General features: G+C 34.6%; 2 protein-coding genes across 2 annotated transcripts; both read left to right on the top strand.

Annotated features, from left to right (window-relative positions):
- Window positions 1-1,435: 1,435 nt before the first annotated feature.
- Window positions 1,436-10,025, top strand: LOC147068415 (arrestin domain-containing protein 3-like). The gene is made up of 6 exons (XM_085952795.1): window positions 1,436-1,790; window positions 1,985-2,128; window positions 4,679-4,896; window positions 5,782-5,964; window positions 6,736-6,924; window positions 8,649-10,025. The coding sequence occupies exons 1-6, from the start codon at window positions 1,676-1,678 to the stop codon at window positions 8,913-8,915; spliced, it is 1,116 nt and encodes a 371-aa protein (XP_085808921.1). The 5' UTR covers window positions 1,436-1,675; the 3' UTR covers window positions 8,916-10,025.
- Window positions 10,026-13,060: 3,035 nt separating this feature from the next.
- PCNA (Proliferating cell nuclear antigen) lies at window positions 13,061-21,375 on the top strand. Its single transcript, XM_085953326.1, has 6 exons — window positions 13,061-13,225; window positions 13,389-13,505; window positions 17,516-17,622; window positions 19,107-19,381; window positions 19,867-20,042; window positions 20,651-21,375. The coding sequence occupies exons 2-6, from the start codon at window positions 13,392-13,394 to the stop codon at window positions 20,759-20,761; spliced, it is 783 nt and encodes a 260-aa protein (XP_085809452.1). The 5' UTR covers window positions 13,061-13,225; window positions 13,389-13,391; the 3' UTR covers window positions 20,762-21,375.
- Window positions 21,376-22,063: the final 688 nt, after the last annotated feature.

The raw sequence follows: 22,063 nt of genomic DNA on the forward strand, positions 1-22,063 counted from the left end.
TATTAGGGTTGATTAACCCTTATTTATTTATTTGTTTAAAAAAGACACATTGAGCACAACAAATAAAAAGTACAGGTAAATCAACTTAGTAAAGAAAAAAACGAAGCAAAAAATTATTTGTAATATATCCATGAAAAATAATATCGGACAAGTCAACTTCTATTTATGTCACTTTAAATAATCTGTTTCTGTAGATTGTTAGGTTTTCAAACATGTTTTCATATGATTTTGGGATGTTTTAGAAGTTATAGACCATTGTGAAATTACACATAAGTGTGGACGGATTTTAATCATATGTGGACAGTTCAGATCAGTTTTTATTATCAGACCCCTCATGTTGCTTTTATTCTTCAATGGACACCCAATATCTATGTTAGTCTGTCAATATTATAACTGTAAAGACCCGTACTGGTAGAAACTTATACACTACAGGTAGGTCGCTCTTTGCTTAGGAGCGACATATCCCATGAGCGGATTGGACGTCAATATGGAAAAACTATAAATATCCTAACATTTTAGGGCAGGCCTGGGCAAGCGGGCCGCTATGTATTCCGGTGGGGCCCACGAGCTTTAATCGTATTTCTGAAAAAAGTTTACTTTTTTCTACATTTTAATGCCCTTTTAAAAATAAAATTTCAATACACATGAATTGCACCGCCGAGAAGAAATCTGCAAATTTTACAACACTCAATTTGGACAATTTCGAATAACTTAAAGATTCTGCTCGAAGAATGTTGGTTATTTTTGGATCAATCGACATTTATGTGAACAAACATTTTCAATTATGAATATCAATAAAAACTCTATACGATCAAGCATCACCAATGAACTTACCAAGCAGTTTCTCTCAACTATTAAATTAACACCTGAAATTAAAAAAATGTAAAACAGTTTCATTCTTCTCATTAAATAGTTGGCTATCAGAGAATCATTTATTTTTCTATGTTGAAATTCCTTTTTCATGATAATAATCAATAATGTATGTCTAAAAATAGTATTTTACTTGCGATCCGCCGTTCATTTTTACCTACCTAGTATTTTCAATTTTTGGCGGTTTTCTTTAAAAGGGAGGGATTTTACTCAACGGTAGGTTTGCAAAGGTTACAAGAGCCAGTATTCATCTGTTAAAATCGGCACAACACAATAGACATTTAAAAATGCTGGGTATACGCATACAACCAAGAATTTTGTTATTAGATTTGCAATATTATTAAATGATGGCCATTTAAAAAAAACTACAATAAATTTGAGGAAATTTATGAATTTTTAGAAATATTTTTATCGTCTTCATGAACTGTTTTATTTAAATCTATTATTATATGGAGCGCTTAGGTTAACATTACACACAAGTGGATTAGAGTTTTTAGTTGGAGCAATTTTTGTTATTACCAAGCAAACATTGTTTCCCTTTTCGAATGTGGACAAAGCATTATCTATGGACAAGGGTACCTCCGTCTGGCTACACCAATTCATATGTCAAAACTCAAAAATGAAAAAAAAAACATTCACAGCTGTCAGAATGAGGTCATTAATGAATCATTTCTACAAGTCACAACAAAACACAATAGCAGTTAAATACATTAAATTTTCGGTGATAAAAGATGGACGATTATTTGGTTTTTATATATTTTTTAATATAGGTACTTAAACAAAAAGTGACCAACAAGAACTGAAAATGGGGAAAAAAGACTGCCAAATAATTCTTGAAAATCAACGTGACGTGCTTTATCCTGGAGAAATAATCAATGGCCAATTTGAGTACAAGTTGAACGTCCCCAAAAAAGTAAGAGGTGTGTAGGTATTATTTAAATTTTATCAATTTTAATCTAAGATTTGATTTTTTCTTTCTCTGTATTGTTTTGAAATTTAATTAAAGTATTTCTGCTGACTTATGAAATACCAATTGAACACTACAAATCAAGAGTTTCAAGAGGCATCATATTATACTAAAATACTAATACTATACTCATTGATTGGATTTCAGGAATTAAAATAGAATTCAAAGGAGAATCTGAAACATCTTGGAAAGAAACAATAACAGATTCTTCAAGAAAAAAGCGGAAAATTGAGTATTCTGGAAAGGAGGAATATTTCAACTTGTCTTATTATCTTATTGGCAGTGGTGACGGTAAGTTTCTTAAATACTTTATATTTAGAAATCTTCCTAAAAATTTGAAAACAGCTGGTTTCCATGTCTCTTCTCGTGCCATAAAAACTTACCTTTACTTTTTGGACAAAAGATAGACGATAGAAGATAGATAGATAGACAGCCATAATGCGGTACTGATATATAATTTTTTTTTTTTTAATATTAACCCAATGCTTAAGTACGGGCCGCACAAAATTTTGTTTTTGCTAATTACTTTTCAAATGCAAATTAACACGTTAATTACAAAATTAATTAAAAGGGCCCGTAAGCATTGTGTTAAATTCGTTTTTCTCCTGGATTTTTTTTGACGTCTTGAATTATTTTCAGTTTCTCAGCTAGAGTTCTAGTTTTATTCATGGGGGGCATTTTAGTTGCGACTTATAAAAATTCATGATACGAGATGCGAGGCAAGCCTGAGCGCCGGCCAACCTGTGCAAACAATCCTATGAAAGCAAAATGAAAAATATTCAACAAAAACGGTCAATCGGGATAATATTTGTGACGGGACCATAATATTTAGACGCTAGATCGAGGAGAACAAATATATCAGGGAACAATAATTAATGCGGGATTATTTAACATTGTTATTATGGGTGTTTGGCGGAACTTTAAAAAATGAACGATCCGTGCGGGAAAACGATTTATGCGAGAAAGGTAGATCGGGGTTCCACTGTAATTAAATTAACATTTACAAGTAAAAATGATTTTATTTGATTATTTCAGATATTTTTACCAGGGCTTCGAACCAGAACTGAACCGAAAACAAAATATCAGTTTTTTCGGTTTGGTATGCCATCGGCATGCTTTGTTATATTTGGGTTTTACGGCATGACTGCCATAAAATACCTTGCTTCAAAATATGGGTCCATGGCGATGGCTTTTTCATTTCTATTTATTAATCTGTTCTGTGCTTATAATTTATTATTTTAAAAGTTTATGACTAAGGCCGTACGGTTCAGCATAGCCATTGGTTTCGGAGCGTGGCGCCAGGCTATCATACAAGTATCATAAAATGTTCTAAATTATGGTACAAAATAAATTTTTAATTCAAATAAAAACATTTAAAAATTAATTAGGTACCTACTGATGCACCCCTGTTACAGGCGGGCTTCTCCCGGTGTAAAATAATCATTTAGTAGTCATAAGTCGAAACGTAACCCTGACCTCTAGAAACAGCTTCATAAAACATCTAATCTGATTCCTTGCTCAACTACGTATTTTTTTATTCATGAGTAAAGGCCTTCGTCCGGTGCGTGAAAATCACTTACTGGGCGGAGGTGTAATTAAGATAGATTTTAAAGTATAAATGATGATGGATGAAAGAGATAATTTTAAGATTAAATATAAGTATTCAAATATAATAAATTTTGCCGCGCATTGCACAACGGTGAAATCCTCGCGCGCCAGGGTCAGGCTCGTGATTCGCCAAATCAAAGATCATGCGATCAGATTTGGCCAATCACGAGTCCTTTTTACTAGTCGGCGTGGGTACGGGAGATTTAAAAAGAAAAGAAAGAAAGTTAGTAAGCGTCCTTTTTCCAACATGTACGGACCTACGAAACTTATTGTAAAAACAAAATATGCAAACCTGTAAAGAAAATTTAAAATATAAGATAATACCAAGTTACACACGAGACAGACGTGGTTTCATTTAATTTCTCCTCAATTTAAAATATCTTTTTTTTTGTGAATCCAGGGTTCGATGGACACCTGAGCTAGCCGCTGGAACCCAGGACATCTCACTACTCTTAAGTTAAACCGAAAACTGGGAAAACCGTTATTTTTTTCCGAATGAAAACCAGAACTGAACCGATATATATTTTTTTACTTGAACCAAAACGAAAACCCAAATGAAAAAAAATAATGGTCCGAACCCCTGATTTTTATTAGGCCGCGTCCATACGCGTGTAATTTAACGCGAATTTGTCGTCCATACATAGCTACAATCCTTATATGTAATGCTCGTAGCGACATTTGCGCTGATCCATCGGCTGTCGGTTTTTGACACGAAACACAAAGGCGCTCGCAGAGCTCAATAATCCGTACAACTACAGGATTCGCATCGAGATCGTGTGCCGTTCATACAATTCGCATATTACATGTTACATTACACATAGTCTGGACTCGGCATTAAACACAGTACAGTTAATTAATAGTTGGTACTACTGTAGAAATCGTTTTTTGGTCATACTTTTTAACACTTTTAGATTTAAAAATGGTTGTAAATACTTCACTGTATATTATTAATTTAATTCATTCAAATACATATATGTCTTGTTTATTATATATGCCCACGGTGGCTGAATTGTAGCGTGTAATGTCATGGATTACAGGATATGAAAAAGAGCCTCGTCACTAGTGAAAAACAAGGCCCACAGAAAAGCTTTGCTGTAATTTATAATAATATGTACATATATTTTTTTTGCTTTTATTATTGATGTAAATTGGTGTGAAGAATATTGCAAATGTATTTGAATAATCACAGCAGCTATTGTTGCACATTTTATAATCTATCCTTTTTTTCTATAGGGGCTGATTTAGAGATTCCAACTGGAAAAAATGTTTATCGATTTAATTACAAACTACCAACGACTTTGCCATCGTCATTTGAAGAAAAATATGGATTTATTCGATACACAATAAAGGTGACTCTTCATATGAGTAAACCACAACCTGTGGACAGAGAAATATCGATGACTCTGCCGATTGTGTCAGATTTAGATTTGAATTTGGATTCCAAATATCAAGTAAGCATTACATATTTTAATATGTAATAATAATTATATTGTCAGATTATTTGAACAATCGCGGAATATAAAAGTTTGATAAGAAGTCATCTATAAAGTACTCACACTATCGTCACCAAAACATTTCTTCTTTAAGGACCTGTCATAAAATTTAAAATAAAGTAGACTTAAAAATTTTGTTATTGTGTGGTCTACCACACTCTTCCACCGTCATCGTTCAAATTAAACAAACACATTAAAATGCTGGGAGGTATTAATTAGCATGGCGGTATCTGCCGGGCTGTGATTTTTTTTTCATGGCGAAATTATTGACCCTACTTATAATGTGGTACTTATGTATATTTAAAGGTCATGATGTAAGTTATCATTGGCTATCAGTTATTCTTGAACTAAAACCTTAGGCTTCGGACACATAGGCAGGTGCTTCGCTAGTCCTGAGCTAGATGCTATGTTTGTCTACTAAAAACACTACTGCCATACTGCAGGCTACGTGCTTAGGTACAAATTCGTTTGACATTTGGGAGCACTCAAGTCAACAACGATATGTCACTCTCAAAACTAACCAGAAAGCTACTTCTCACAGAGAATTTAAGTTTAAAATTTCGAATGTCACAAATTCGCACTTATTGGGTGTATACTGTCAATTATTCATCCCATGATTCATAACCTTAAAATATACGTTTGTTTGCCGGGAGACTCACGAGGTGACTCATGATCGCATAGCAAGGCGCGAAGCGTGTAATATGGTCATTGTGATAGAATAATGTTTGTTCTTTCACTATGATATGTCACCTAGCACGTAGCCACCAAGTAAGGCACCTGCCTATGTGGCCGAAGCCTTATACATGGCTTGATCTTATAGAAAACCATTGTTTTTGTCTACAGAATCCTTTTCAACTACACTTGGAGAAGAATTTTTGCTGCTTATTTTGTAAATCGGCTCCGTTGAAGGTAGAAGTTAGTCTGCCAGTTTCAGGATTCTGCCCAGCTCAGACAATGCCATTCGATATCAGCTGTGAAAACGGAAGCTACGTTAACCTAAATAACATCAAGATATACTTCCGCAAGGTTTATATTATTCATTATAATATTATTTTCGTATTTATTATATACACCCGCAATGACCGAGCGGTAACGTGTCGGTGTATGAAGTCGTGGCCCTCAGGTTCAAATCCTAAGTGTGGCAAATTCATAGTATATTGTTGTTCAATGTGTTTGGACCCAGAGTACGGACCTAATAGGTTTGAACAAGTGGCTAACGTTCATTTTTCATAAAAAAATCTGTATATGTGAAAGTAAAAGGGAGATAAGTCTAAAATAACTGTATTTTAGGAGAGTTAAAATCAGATTGTATGTTGGACAGTTTTATATGAGAATGATTAAATTAAATGTGGAATTCACTAACTGAATTTACTCTTCCGTTACGCAAAATATGTGTATAAGTAATTTGACCTGTTCAACATATCTTTTAAAAAATCAGACTTACATATCTCATTTTACTGCAGCATACATAATTATGATCCTATCTAAATACATTATTTGTTATAATATTTAGATTGTATAATGGATGTGTTCGCTACACTATGATTGAAAGACTTATCTTTTCTTAATTATGCATAGTATCAGTGCAATGTTGCTCTATTCAAGACTCTTTTAAAAGAACATAAATATACATACATTATTATGTTTGTTTGCTTAATTTTTCCGCATGTAATTTGAAGGTTTTATTAGATGGTGTCATTAATAACTCGTTTATTTTAATTATGTCGCTAATATAAAGGCAAAACAATGACTAACTTCGATATCGCTTATTATGGCATCAAATATTTTCTATTTTAGATAATCACATACAAGTCGGTGACTCCATACGTCAGTACGAAATTGTGTAAAGTTGCAATATCAGATGCATCATTTGGCCGTGTTATTTCAAATTCAACCAAAGATTCTCAAAAAATTATGGACATTCCACAGCTACAACCTTCAGGCTTATTGAATTGCAATATCATGGATTTGGACTATGAAGTGAAGGTATGCTGTATATTCTATATTATAATACCTATTATGTAAATCATTTATCACTAATGGTGGCCACATTGTAGTAACTCAACATTAAGTGTAGGGTACGCAATTACCACAGGCGTCCAACAAGTGGGCGGACGCTAATTTCTATGTTGTCTATATGAGTCGCTTAGTCGCCAATCCCGCTCTGGACGATTTTTCAATAAAATTAGTTTTGAATGTACGTATGTGCTATATCGATAGGTCTATCAGTCCATCGAGGTGCGAATTTTAAATTCTGCTGCTTCGTAAAAAAATTTAAATTAATATTGACCTGAGTCACCAAATCCTCTCTAGGATAAATAACAGGTTACTAAATCCGCTCTACATAGCCGACTAATCAGATATCGCGATTCAAACCATGATTTTCAGCATACGCTTAAATCTCTATACCAATGTCACCACTACTAGCATCAACATCATCGTGAATGCACAAACGTGATTCACTCGAAACTCAAAAAAACCTCCAGAGCGGGTTTAGCGACTAGGCGATTGATATGTCAGTGGTGAAGGGTGGAGGTAGGCTGTTAACATCCGCCATAAATAGTGTACACTAAACTTTGTCAGTCATACGTATTTGTTTTCATTGAAATAAGACTACAATTTACAGATGGTGTTGCTTAGTTTTTAAAATTCAATTAAACCCCGCGAAAACCAAGCCATAATAGATAATGGTCAAAAAATACTCATCTATCTATAGAATATCTAAAATTATGCAATTAAATCTTACATAACTTTGGATGTTTTATAGATATAATTAGCTTGGTTTAAGCAGGGCTTAATGAATTTAAAAAAATTAACCAACAATATGTGTAATATGACACTTTAATCCAACGAAAACAAATGAGTATGAATGTAAAAGTATGCACAATTTTATCGTATTGCCCAAAGTATACAAAAACTATTATGGTTTTGTTAGGCAGGGTTTAATTGATGTTTAAAAACTAACCAACACCATCTGTAAATTGTAGTCTTAGTTCAATAAAAACAAATACGTATGACTAACAAAGTTTAATATGCACTATTTATGACGGATCTTAACAGCCTACCTCCACCCTTCGCTATTGCTATAATATGTAGTACATAGCTATCACTGGCACCTTGTTACTGTTTTATCAGTTTGTTTTGTTCGGTCCTTCCATTCTTTTATATTTTTTAATTGCCATGGTAAACGTATGAAAACTATAAATTTAATAGTTGGTATATCATCATCACAGTGTTTGCGTAGATAATCGGTAGTCAATACAATACTGCTTTGTCTATAATAATATTCACTATTTCTTCTGTTTACAAAATGTTATCATTTGACAGCTGTCAGCTGTGTTTCAATGCCTAAAATGCCCTAGTCTCGATGTCTCCCAATTAAGCGGAATCAACTGTATCTCTGGTCGTAACGATTGACACATTACTCTGAGCAACGTTTGCTCTTAGCTAATCGGATTCCTTTTGACATTCTTAGAGCAACGTTTACATTCATATACCTACACAACATTTTCATCATAAAACATATCATCTCTTGATAATGGCCTCTGCAACGAGCCTGAAACGTCGAGTAAAGAAGGAAGAAGGACACACGGTGGAAACTCAAAAATACTCGACGATAAAAAACAACCGTGAAAGCCTCAAACATTATATAATATTGATGGTGTTCATTTTTTTCTTGTAACATAAGAATTCCTTTCTCTCTCACTCAGGTTGTCTGCGTTGCCTCCGGAATTCACAAAAGTCTCAGTCAAAAAGGAACAGTTTACTTGGGGACAGTTCCAGTTGATGGTTACCAGCCTACTTATCCAGCAAGGAATAAGTTACGTAGAAGAAGTTCGAACACTTCTTCTAGGCAGTCTTTTAGATCACCGAATAGATCTTATCTGGAAAGACCTCATGAAATGAATGATCTAAGTCCCAGTGCACCGCCTTCAAGATTTGACCAATCTGTGCCTTTTCTATCTCGAACTACTTAGTTAATTTTTTTTATAACTAGAGTTATCTCAATTTTTACTTTATATATTTACATATCTTTTGTGAATTATACTACACTAAAAAGAGTATGTTACTGTGATAATTATTATCAACCATAGACTGCCAACCAATTATTTTTACAAATACCTTTAAGCCAAAATAATCATAGAAGGTACATACATATAATAATATATAGTTACAGCTAGAGTTTGTGATTTCTCAAGAATTTTAGATTGGTTCATTGTTTCCTCTGAAGTGATGATGATCTTGAGAAATTTCTCATTATAGTCAATTTCTTTCCATCCATAATTTCTTTCACAATCAATGCTAGTAGATTTTTTAAAACTTTTTTGCCGATGAATTAAATAAATTACGTTTGTTTCGAATCAACTTTTTTCACCACAAACTTATTTTTTTCCGGGTAACAATTTCTCGAGAAATGAGAATCTCAAAATTTCTGAAAATTAATTCTCGAGAATCATCTTTTCTTATTATTTCTCGAGAAATCTCGATCACAATCTCTAATCTCTACAGCCAATTGCCGTCCATAAAAATTTAAACCCTGAATCTTCATCAATTTAATCTTTTGAGGAGATTTAGTGTTAACTTGGTAGTAATTCATGATTATTATCACTTGTTATTCTACTAGAAAAAGCTCGCCATGTGAACGAAGCATATCTCCTTAAACAACATTTTTTTGCGGTGAATATGATTACCAAATATAATTTTTTTCTTGATTATTAAAATAACGGTGCCTATTGTGTATATTTCTGTTTTTTTTTTTTTAAATATGACTATTGCTTTTTTCTGGGGGCTGTTTCCCCATATTAAAAATATATATATGTGATTTTGTTTAAATATTTAATCGAGAAGAGAAAAATTGAGATATTGAACCTTCTAAAGGCATGGGTCAGACTCAGAGTATATTATAAATGTAGTTCTATTATAAATATAGTACACCCACCTTTTTTTCTAGAATAAAAGTATGTACTGGATAATTTAATTTTTTACCTCTAATTATATAATTATTTCAGTTTTACTGTCTAATACAATCAATGTGTTGGTCCCGAAACTGTCAACTCAGATATGCATTTAAATAAATGATTTACGAGAAAAATATTGGAGACTGAATTTCATTCATCATGACGTAATACTAGGTACATAATTATTATAGTTACTGTCCTTTATTGTATTCAGATAATTGTGCACATGAACGGATTCACAAATTTATAAAAAACTGCCTTTGTGTACCATAGATATTGAAGATAATAATTTAAAATCACAAACAATTATTATTTATTTAATTTAAGTTTACAGCAGTTTGAATGAGTTACACCCAAGATAAAACTAATTTATATAAATACATATTATGACATCAAGCAGGACACCTGTTTAACAGTTTGATCCTCAATCATACATAGTCATGTGTCAGTGAGTCCTTACAACGCCATGTATAATAGCGACTAAAACTGGCATTTTAATTGGTAGATTTTCCCTGAGTTACATAAGTGGATTATTCTTTTATTCATTCCTGAATAATGCAGTAACTGGTGAACAGAGAAATGGTAAAAAATCTTGAAATCAAAATATAACTTACTGTTTTGCCTGTGTTTCATTGTTCGTAAACTGTCTTTAATTTATATTACTCCACTGTGATCGAATATTTGGTTTTTTAGCTATAATATTGAGATTTCATTTTAAATAAAGTCTGAATTATCAAACATAAAAATCTCTGACTTCTCAAGTTTTTATAATTGAATCTTGAATAAGCTGGTGTCTTATTGATTTTTAAGTTTGATAGAAACTATAAGTATAGAGTAAATGTATACAGTACTGATCCAAAGAATTTTGTTCTCATTTTCTAACAAACACATACTTACATATTATTAATTTCATAATGAAGAAACCGCTTTATTCAACTATTTTTATTATTACATAAGTCTTAGGATTAATGAAGTGTACAGAATATAGTAATTTGAATTCTAAAAACGCTATAAAAAGTAATTGATTTTTTTACTTAATCCTTTCAAAGCGGATAGCACACCTGTTGTGCCCTCATTAATTGGCCATTCATTATAATTAGCATGTTACCTATTTAAATGTGGTAATTAAATGCTCCATAGTCAACGAGTTAAAGTAATATGTTTCCATGCGAGGGTGTACTAAAAGTAATTATTTTCTGCATAATACATATTATACTAAGTATATAAGTTTGATTTTCCAAAATTTAGTTACCTACCTACTGATATTCTGTGATATTTATGTATATATAATATTATGTATAAGGGTTAGTTTATCTCACAGAGCGTACCTCCACTCTCCCCAGTAGCAAAATTCAAAAGAGAAATAGTTCTCTAATTGGTCTACGCAAGCAGTTGACTGGGTGGGGATGCACCTTTCTGAGCTAAAAAATTTGTACCATAGGGCATAGACTCATGATAGTCATGGCTTAGTTAATTTGGTGCTCTAAATAAAATCTAAATTTTTCTAAAATTATCCCTCTTGGGACAGATTTTCTGCTTACTGATAATTCATATTAGCACATGTGTATATATTAATATTTTCTATGGTTATTAAGTTAAATTTATGTATGTAAGTGTAACTTTTTGAGATTTTTATAAATAAACACTTTTTGTGAATCAACATTGTTTATATTTTTATACGTGGAATCCAGATGTACCCTTCCTTGATTTGCTGTTGAACAAAAAGATATATTTTGATGTCTGGTATCGAAATGACATTAATTCAACATATTTGTAACAAATGTCTTATTCCCAATTTTGAGTGATGCCACATTGGAATGGTAAACCAAATAAAATGCACTTTGCAATAACATTAATAACGATCATGTGAGAGCAAGAGATGGGAGTCTTAAGAAGACACACACCTCTAACATTTCCATAGAGGAGTAAGTACTACCCATTATGACTTTATAAAATTAATAATACCCCGTCTACATGTGCATACATTTACTGCTGACGGTTTGTATTATCGCAGCCATAATAAGAAAATTCATGTTATAATGTGCAAGTTGCAAGATTGCATGCATGGATAAAAAAAGTTCAGCAGCTTCTGAATTTTCATGCGATAGTTAGAACTGGACCTGCGCTAGCACCTAGATTCTAGGACTGTCCTAGAACAATAATGGCGAACATGCCGGAAAAAAAAAACCAACTACATCGCACAGAGCATTTTGACGTTTACGAATTTTCACAACATATTATCAAATAGCACCATACAATGACTACAACGCATTTCACTCACGCTTGAAGAATGAGATTGGCGGGACAGACAAACGTGTAAACAGTTATTATCCTGATAGTTTAATTTGCACACTATTAGTGCCAGTAAATTCACACATGTGAACAGGCACTATGAGTTAAATTATGTTTGCTACATAAATTCAGAAAAATTATATCTTTTATCCCAAACCTATTGATTGACCACGAAAACCTTTTTGATTGTGATCAATAGTTTGTAGACCATTGTTCAATATACCTACTGGCTATAAATTTAATAGTTAATGGTTAAATCATTTTGCATTGTAGGTTCATTTGGAGGAATTATCACACTGTGATCTGAGATTTATTTGCTAGAGCTGCAATGAGATAAAAAATCCTCATAATATCAGTGCTATGTACAAGCACAAAACAGGATTTTTATATAGTGAACAATATAATAATATGTTCAATATTTTCAAATACTTAACAAAATAGTGGAGAAATTTGAAAAAAAGGTGTCGAAAAGAAAATTATTCTTGAAAGTGCAGATATTATCAAACACAGAATAAAAAAGTGGATTTCTCTAAGAAGATAAAACGGGCCTACAAGCATAAACATAGGAATACTTTGCAATATGTAATTGCGGCACTCACTGTTTATGTTTTCAATTCTTCAGGCAACTTGATGAGAAGACATTTTCATTTTAGGAGCAGAGAGTATTAAACTGAACTGTCATACTTTAAATGGAAAATAACTAATTCAAGACAAATGTGAGTTCTTGGAGAAAAAATCAAAATAATGTTCTTTTTATTTTTTTTCTGTTCAACCTTTTGGGTAATTTTCTGGGATTAGAGGTTTTTTAAAATATTTGCATAGACAAGTTTTTTTAGCACATGTAATACTATATATGACGCCATTGTCAATCTGTTGGCGCCAAATTCTCAACGCTGTTGCGGCGTCCATTCCGTCTTCCGTGTATCCTCGATTCTTGTCTTGTGTCTTCTCTTCTTTGTCGTACAATCTCTCAAGGCCGGTCCTGTGAAGATATCTACAGTGGTTTATTTCTTTCAAAAGTTTATACATCTCAACCGGTAAGTTTACAAATCTATTGACACGATACTTTACTCGTACGTCAATATTTCTGAAAACTGCATGGTGCAATTTGCCTCTGTTGATTTGTTCCCTCCAGAAACTCAACATACACAGTTATATCCCGTAAAGTACCATTTCTAATAATTGATTTCCGTCACTCAGATCATGTTCGAAGCACGACTTCTCCAAGGTTCCATCTTCAAAAAGGTCCTCGATGCAATCAAGGATCTTCTGACAGAAGCTACGTTTGACTGTTCAGACAATGGAATTCAACTACAGGTAAGAAATATCACGATTTACTTAACACAGCTCCAGACTACATATTTCTGTATTGTCATGATTGTACCTACATCAAATGTATCTGTCATTAACTTATTAAGGAGATAAGACATCATAGATGTTGTCAGGCATATCTATTGTTGTGTTGGTAAAACGGTGATTAACATCTAATTTCAAATAAAAAGTCTTCTGTTGCTTAATTTAAGCTAACAATGGTAAGAAGACACTACTACGAGGTCATTTGAATACTTCTAGATTTGCCTCAGATACCTATAACATGTCATTCTTTCGAATGACCTTGCAATACCAAGTCAATTAATTTAGGTACTTTAGGTAAATGTGCGGCAGAGGTGGCCATGAGATTTTACAACTTTCTTTTTAGACCAAACCAAACCTAACATAATCTAACCTACCCCAACCTAATATTACCTCATATAATCTTAGTTTGTATAGTGGTGTATCAAAATGTATGAAAATTTCAAATTTTCAATCAACGATTTTTGGATCAAAAAGCCGATGCGCCGACAAAAAACAGTATTTCTACATGAAATAAACTGTTTTTTGTAAAAAAAAAATATAAAAGCTCTTGGCTACCTCTGCGGCACAATTACAGTATTTTACTTTATTAATGATTAAATTAATTGCATAATACCTACTTATATGTGACATAACAGAGATCATCAGGTTCAAGTAATTAGCATTGCCAGTAATTCCGCTTAGTAACTGAACTGCATGGAAGCAAGTCTGCCATTTTCTTCGTAATAACGTCTTCAATGGGGTACATTTCTGACTTAGGGAGTTCACCAAATGAAACATTCATGAATTCACAAACTAATTATAATTATTAATGGTCAAAGAAAGCTACATTTCATTTTAATGTTAACTTTGTATTGTCAGACTACTCGTAACATAACGTAACTACTACCATGCGAATCGAATATTATGTACCTAGCCAAATGTGAGGAAATTTTGAAAAATAAAGATAGATAATATGTTTATATAATTACATTCAGTGGCGGCTCGTCCATATGCACTGCGGTACTGCAGCACCCCCAAGCAAATTGAGACAAGTGTAATATTATAATATACATAAATTTATGTATATTATATGAAAATATTAATATTATTAAGCGTGTAATCAGCTCGCCCGCCCATCCATACATCCAATATCATACAGTGAGGTGGGTGCTCGATTTGGCATAGTACCGATTTCAATAGAATATTCTCGAGTGGGCGACGGAGGGGTGCTCGCAGCTTCGTACTGCCGGTCAGACAGTCCGTTTTCAGTAGATTGATAAATAGCAGGATTGAGTCCCACCTGTCGGAAAACTGTCCAATCTCGCAAAGACAATTTGGGTTTAGACCCGGAAAGTCCACCGAGGATGCGATTCGCTTTGTGATCGATTCTGTGGAGAGCTCTGGCAAGGACCTCGTTGCCGGGATTTTTCTCGACATCGCGGGCGCGTTTGATACTGCGTGGTGGCCCTTGGTTCTGGCAAAGCTTAGGCTGAAACAGATCCCCGGGGACCTCTTCGCCTTAGTTCAAAGCTACTTCAGCAATAGGGAGATAACCTACGACTCCGGCCTCAGCCTGATTCACAGGAGGACCACCATGGGGTGTCCCCAGGGCTCCGTCCTGGGACCCCTTCTGTGGAACATTCTGTTTGACGACGTTCTGTCCCTGCCACTGCCTCCGAGCTGCACGCTCGTTGCGTACGCCGACGACTTGCTCCTGCTTGTTGGGGCGACGAGCCGACCGGCACTTGAGCGTGCAGCCACGGACGCCTTGGGCAGAATCCTTAATTGGGGGTTGCTGAACAAGCTGACCTTTGCCCCGAGCAAGACGGAAGCTGTCCTCCTCAGGGGTAGTTCTCGGGTCAACATAACTCGACGGCCGCCCACGGTTCGTTTTGGCCAGACCTCAGTGCGTTTCTCCGAAAGGGTTACGTATCTGGGAGTAATTCTTGATGACAAGCTGTCTTTCGTTCACCACGCCAAGACGGCCGTCTCTAAGGCCAATTCGGCCTATCAGAGAATGGCCCGAATGGCGGGCAGCAATTGGGGACTTAAGCCTAGAGCCCTTAAGGTTGCATACGGCGCAATTTTCATGGGAATTGCCGGTTACGCCTCCAGCATTTGGCATTCCCGAGTAAACTCCTTAACTCTCGTGAGACGCGCACTATTAAGCGGGCAGCGACTTGCGCTGATCTCGCTTACCAAAGCCTACCACACAACTTCTACTGACGCGCTTGCCGTACTCGCGGGGGTGCTACCCCTCGATCTGCACGTCCAAGTCAGAGGATCGATCACCCTCCTCTTGAGGGGGATCAGCACAATACTCGCCGGTGTCCATCTTGACACCACCGCAGAGATCCGAGGACGTTCCTTACAGGAAGACTGTAAGTGACATTGTGTACAAGATCGCATTTGCGGCATGGCAGGCGAGGTGGACCGCCTCCCCCAAGGGGCGGCACACTTACCGTTTTTTTCCAGACGTATTCTGCAGGCACCAAACTAGAAGACTCCAACCTTCGCACTGGATTAGCCAGTTCCTCACCGGCCATGGCAACTTCGCCGCCAGACTCCACGAGTTTGGCTTGATAGTAGATGGGCCGGGTTGTACCTGCGGGCATGACCACCAAGATGTTGAACACATCCTCTGGGATTGCCCGCTTATGGAATTCGAACGAGCGGAGCTGTTTGCCAGGGTCCGTCCTCACACGGGCCCAATTGGTCATGGAGATCTGGTTGCAACCGAGGCCAACTTTGCGGCATTTGAGAAATTTGCAGCGTCGTATGGGGAGCGGGATAGTCCCGACTCTTCCGTAGACTCATCCATTTCAATTCGTGACACTCAGTATGCGGGTACACAAAGCGCTTAACGTCAGCGGACAGCAGAGCCAGTCCAAAAACAAACATTTTCTTTCTTAACTTTCTTCTTTAAGCACTACGGTGCATGGTTGCAGCATCAGTCCCGTGCGGCTCCGTCTCGGGACGGAATGAGCACTTAAAATCACTTCTTTCAGACACGTTTAAAGCGTCATAGAAAGCGGCCGTGCATATCCACGGTTGTGCATATATGACGGGTGGTGGTGGGCACTTTAACGTAGTCCGTTTTCAGTATTTCTCCGTTTCTGCGTCGTGCGTGAGCACGCGCGCCAGACCGAAGAAAGAAATTAGCTATAATGATTTATTAACATTGTTAAAATTTATTTCTGCAAGCAATTTATGCAAAGTTCTTTATTTTAATTATTTATATTTAATTTTGATGTTAATAGTAAAATATAATCCAAATAAACTTTTATTTTTAATCAACCGCAGCACTCCCAAATATCTAATCCACGAGCCGCCACTGATTACATTACACTCATTACAGTGACTGATAATACAAAATGGTGAATTTTATTCATTGTAAATGATGTTTATATTTTGCCGTAGTTGTCTGGTCAAAAGTGTAGGTTGATAGTTTTTATTGGGTAAGCGACGGGTAAGCTCTTGTACATTACAGTCGATGTTTGTTATGCAAACAACGGTTTCAAAAACTAAATTTTTGTGTTTCATTCGTGTACCCTCTTAAAAGTTAGCTTGAACTTTTATGAAAATGAACATGAAAAAAGACTAGTCAAATTAAATGCAAGTCATTAACATCGTAGATTCATTTGGAGCAAACTTTACACAATTATTCTATGATGTATTAAATGTACAGATGCCAAAATCTTTTTTGTAATTGAGTCAATTTCCAAAGAGTATTAATGTCATTATGGTTTTTATTCGCCAATGCATCGTATCGCCAGACGTTTTATCTTGTAAATATGTATGTACTTAAAGCTGAACTCTACCTACATCGCAATAAGGGTGATCCTAATAAGGTTTTGTCACATGTTGATAACTTTTTCTGGAAAAAGTATTCAGTTTTTTTGTGCAGATACTGTATGGAATGGTGTATATCCTGTAGATACATAAAAGGAAAAAGCAAATGATACTGACTAAGGTTCTGTATTTATTTTCAGGCCATGGATAATTCTCACGTTTCTCTTGTTTCAATGACTCTCAGATCAGACGGCTTCGATAAATACCGATGTGATAGAAATATATCAATGGGTATGAATCTTAGTAGGTGAGTGACATTATTATACATTATAATTTAAATTTTTGTATTGTACTGAACATTATTTTCATCTACATGTGATATCTGTATTCTGATATATTTTTACATATGACTAAGACTGACCGAATGACCGTTATCCAGTGGTTGTTTGTGAATCTTGAAATTGGTGCTTCATACAACAGTTGAAACAATGTGAAAAGTTTCACATGAACATAAGCGAACCATCCGTCTGATGGTGGTTAATGTGACAGTCATAACCTACACACTTCGTCAGCTGAATGCAGAACTATTCCAACTTCCATTTGAAATTTTTGAGGAGCGAGTTTTTTTGAAACAACTTACTGAAATTATTTATTATCTTTATGGATTAATGGATGCATCATATTTTAGTAGGATTATTGATGAAAAAAATGGTGCAAAGACTTGTCCATATAAATAATAAATAACTGAAGCAGGCTGTTTCAAAAATCTCTTCTGCAAAATATTTCAAATGTGAGTTAGAATAGTTTTGCATTCAGCTGACGACTTGTTCTTTCCAAACATTTTGTGATAAAGAGAGATAACTGATCTGGCTCCAGACTACTATGTGAGTGAATTATTGACTGGTCATAATGACAGTTTAGCTGGCAAACTCTTCTAGTTTGGCCTGTATGTCTCTGATTGAATGACTCGATGATAAAACTATATCCTCTGGGAATTTTCAAAAATATGTTCATGTCCTGCGCCTAATGGGTCATCATTGAAGATGTGAGATTGAATTATCTTTGATCTGCTATTATTATGTATGATTTAAAAATTTTAAGGTTAGAGGTCTACTATATAGTAATATGCCCAGCTTTGTGATTGCGTCTGCAGGAACTAAAGTCACTGCACCTTATACAGGGATGTGCGCGTGATTGGGCAACCGTGCCATGCAGGGCTTCTATTGTTTTAGATGTTGATTTATAATACTAGTGTAGGTAGAAAATGCAGTCTTCCGCTATGGAACATTAGCTGTTTTGTTTTTGATATTAGGAAATTGAAATTATTAGGCCATGCATAATTTTTTTATATAAAGTTAATGGTCCACCTTCCGTCACCTAACCCTCCCTTCGCTATATATGCAAAGTGACAATGTGCGCTAATGCAATGTTTTAATACCACTATCTCAAAAGTAGATTGTAGCACCCATGTTTTGTATCTGGTAACTGTAGCGTGAGAAAAGTTTGAAGAACATTGTATGGAGAACTCGTATTTGGAGTACTGGACTGTTTCGGAATTTGAACAGAAAGTGTTACCACCATATAAGCGCCTGTTTACCGAATTTTCAGTATCTGGGCATGTAGGAAGTAGGAGAAATTAATTACAGCATGACGGAAAAACATTGCAGATTTTAGTTTATATTTTTATATTAGAGTAGATTCCATTCATCCCCGGGCTATTTCTCCATCGGCTTAAAGTTGACTGTCCGATGGATTGTGCATAAGTAATCAATCTGAATTGTGTATTTCCAGCATGGCGAAAATATTCAAATGCGCAGGAGACAAAGATAACATGACCATGAAAGCCCAGGATAATGCTGATACCGTAACGTTTATGTTCGAGTCACAAAGTCAAGAGAGGGTCGCCGATTATGAAATGAAACTTATGAACCTGGACCAAGAGCACTTGGGAATCCCAGAAACTCAGTATTCTTGCAACATTCGCATGCCCAGCACTGAGTTCGCCAAAATTTGCCGAGATCTCTCTCAGTTCGGTGACTCCATGGTCATCGCCTGCACCAAAGAAGGTTTGTCTAAGTATATCTACCTTTTCCATTTTTATTTCAACTGTTGGGAAACTCTTCTATGTATATTGTTTAATGATTTTAATCTAGTACATATTAAGTAAAAAAAAGTGTCAAATGTTTTTCCAAGTTCTAAGTTCTAGTTTTTTGAAGTTATAAGAATTAGAAAAATCCTTGAATATACCAAAATAACCATAATGCATAAATGAGAAAAGGAATTTAAATTTAATGCCTGAATACCACACAGAAATGTGAGAGTTCCAAAACAAAATTGTTGAAAACTCTTTTGGCTCTTTTGAAAAGTTGTGATTTTAGACAGATAAAATTATCAAAAAAGTAGAATAATTCATAAATTTCATGCCAAAAGTTTACATACAAAGGGGCCCAAAACTCACTTACTTTTACTCCTGAAATGTGGTAATTTTATAATGTCATTTGAAAATTTAAAACAACTTCAACTAACAGTTTGTATTAATCTTTGTCTTCAGGAGTGAAATTCTCATCAGCTGGTGATGCGGGTTCAGCCAATGTTAAGCTTGCCCAAACTGCTTCTGCCGATAAAGAAGAGGAGGCGGTTATCATTGAAATGGAAGAACCGGTGACCCTCACATTTGCCTGCAAATACCTTAACTATTTTATCAAAGCTACATCACTTAGTTCCCAGGTATGTAATATTAATTATTACTGGCGGTTAAGGTTTTATAGGCAGTGAAACTGTTTATGCATTAGCGTCAATAGATATGACACTATGGTTCGTTAAAAATTATTTCATCTGAGAAACAAACTCCTACGGAAATGTCTGATGAGGTAATTAATATCCTTTTCTGGAAGAGACCATTTCTGCCATGCATCGATCGAAATATTATCTTTAATTTGTGGATGAACCGAATATTTCTGCCGATTTGTTATGACATATTTTTATTCAATGACGTTTAGTTGGTGTTTGAATGTCTATCCATTGAGTTTTTGACATTTTGACATTTTGAATCGGATCGGTGTGAAAGATTAGGAACGTTATGTTATTGGCTTCTCTGAGTTTGGATTAAGATGGTGTCATATTGAATGTCTGGGTGCAGCCCCTGAAGTGTGTTAGAATTTTATATATTCGCTGTCAGTTGTCTTCACTTGGAGCAGCGCAGAATCTGGGATCCGTGAACCGTTACAGCCAATTGGTTTGTGACTGCAGACTAAATATAATTTTGCATGATTCTCTAAATTGTCTTCAATTACCGAGTTGAATTTCTACTGATATATTTAATTTTTCCTATTCAGGTGCAGCTTTCAATGTCAGCCGACGTTCCATTGGTCGTGGAGTACCGCATTCAAGACATTGGCCATCTTAGATACTACTTAGCGCCTAAAATTGAAGATGATGAAAACTAAATGAAAAATTCCAATACTCCATGTAATTACAATATTAACACAATCACTGCTGACCTGTTAATTAATATTTAATTACCATATTTAAATATGTTAATTAGATCTAATGGCCAGTCGCGGTGTCAGCACTAAATGATTTGAATGTAAATTTGATGTTGAATATTTTTGTCTCAGCTCATTTTTATCATGTTTTGTAATTGCATTATATTTTAATTGATTATAAACTTTTATACTACATATTACAATATTTTGAATACTGGGTACACACTTCTTTTAGCATGATTATTTTATAGTATTCTTTCTTTTAAAAGTTTTAAGTATAATTCGGACGAGAGTAAGATTAAAATAAATTTTGTAAAATATGAAAATATTATTCTTCTGTTCTTTTTGATAAAAGTTTAGTAAAAGTAATTAATACTGTAATACTAAATTATGACCGCACCACAATAGTATTTTTTATTTATTTCCAATTAAATGAAATTCACACGTTTACAGAAAATTGTTTGGTTTTATTTCATACCTATTCATTTATTATACAAACTACCTGACATACCTACACCATATTACAAAATCTATGTGATGTGTTTAAATTAAAGACTACTAATGTTGACACATTTAAAAAAACTATAGTTGTGGCTATTTATTTAATTAAACATTTATTTTAGAAATGATAGGCATGTGATGTAGAACATTCAACCTTTTAACACCCGCGGCCCGGTCAACATAATATGAGTAATATTATATTAGTATTAGCCAGAAATAATAACCATTATAGATAGAATTTTATTTATTAAATCTTATGTTTTAAAATTACAACTTTTGAATAGTGCCACATCTGCTGCTGCTTGTAAGCAAATTTAATATATGTGGTTGCAGCATTGTTTCTGAGAGATGAAGCGCTGCATTAACATCCATTCGATTTCTGTTTGGTTTTTATTACTGACAGGTGAAAAAGTCTTTTCACATAAATAGGAAGTCGAAAAATTACCAATAATCTGATCTTTATAACTCAGAGGTAAATATTCTTTATCAAAAGATATCCAAGATTGATACAATGATTGCATTTTATGCCAGACATCTGAAGATAACTCGATCAGCTTTTCTTTCTCTCGAGGAGTAAGTGCGCATGATTTAATATCTTCCAAAAAGGGATTATTAATCCAGAGGTTAGTGGTCCGCCTTTATGTAGATCTTAATTTTTTGTGAAATATTTATTAAACGCTTTTAAATGTTGACTTAAGATGTTGAATATGACTTTCTGGTTAATGTCAGCAGCATTCAAAAATTCTCCCAGCATTTCATCTA

The sequence above is a fragment of the Rhyacophila brunnea genome, unplaced genomic scaffold (assembly GCF_057557595.1).
Source record: "Rhyacophila brunnea isolate RB1 unplaced genomic scaffold, BYU_Rbru_1.0 scaffold_3, whole genome shotgun sequence".
Classification (NCBI taxonomy): domain Eukaryota; kingdom Metazoa; phylum Arthropoda; class Insecta; order Trichoptera; family Rhyacophilidae; genus Rhyacophila; species Rhyacophila brunnea.

Bases quoted from the DNA above. Each gene is read 5' to 3' on its own strand.
- PCNA (XM_085953326.1), top strand. From the start codon at position 13,392: ATGTTCGAAGCACGACTTCTCCAAGGTTCCATCTTCAAAAAGGTCCTC. The intron at 17,623-19,106 runs GTGAGTGACATT...GTGTATTTCCAG, and splicing joins ATGGGTATGAATCTTAGTAG to CATGGCGAAAATATTCAAAT. The intron at 19,382-19,866 runs GTTTGTCTAAGT...CTTTGTCTTCAG, and splicing joins CATCGCCTGCACCAAAGAAG to GAGTGAAATTCTCATCAGCT.
- LOC147068415 (XM_085952795.1), top strand. From the start codon at position 1,676: ATGGGGAAAAAAGACTGCCAAATAATTCTTGAAAATCAACGTGACGTG. The intron at 5,965-6,735 runs GTTTATATTATT...TTTCTATTTTAG, and splicing joins TCAAGATATACTTCCGCAAG to ATAATCACATACAAGTCGGT. The intron at 6,925-8,648 runs GTATGCTGTATA...TCTCTCACTCAG, and splicing joins ATTTGGACTATGAAGTGAAG to GTTGTCTGCGTTGCCTCCGG.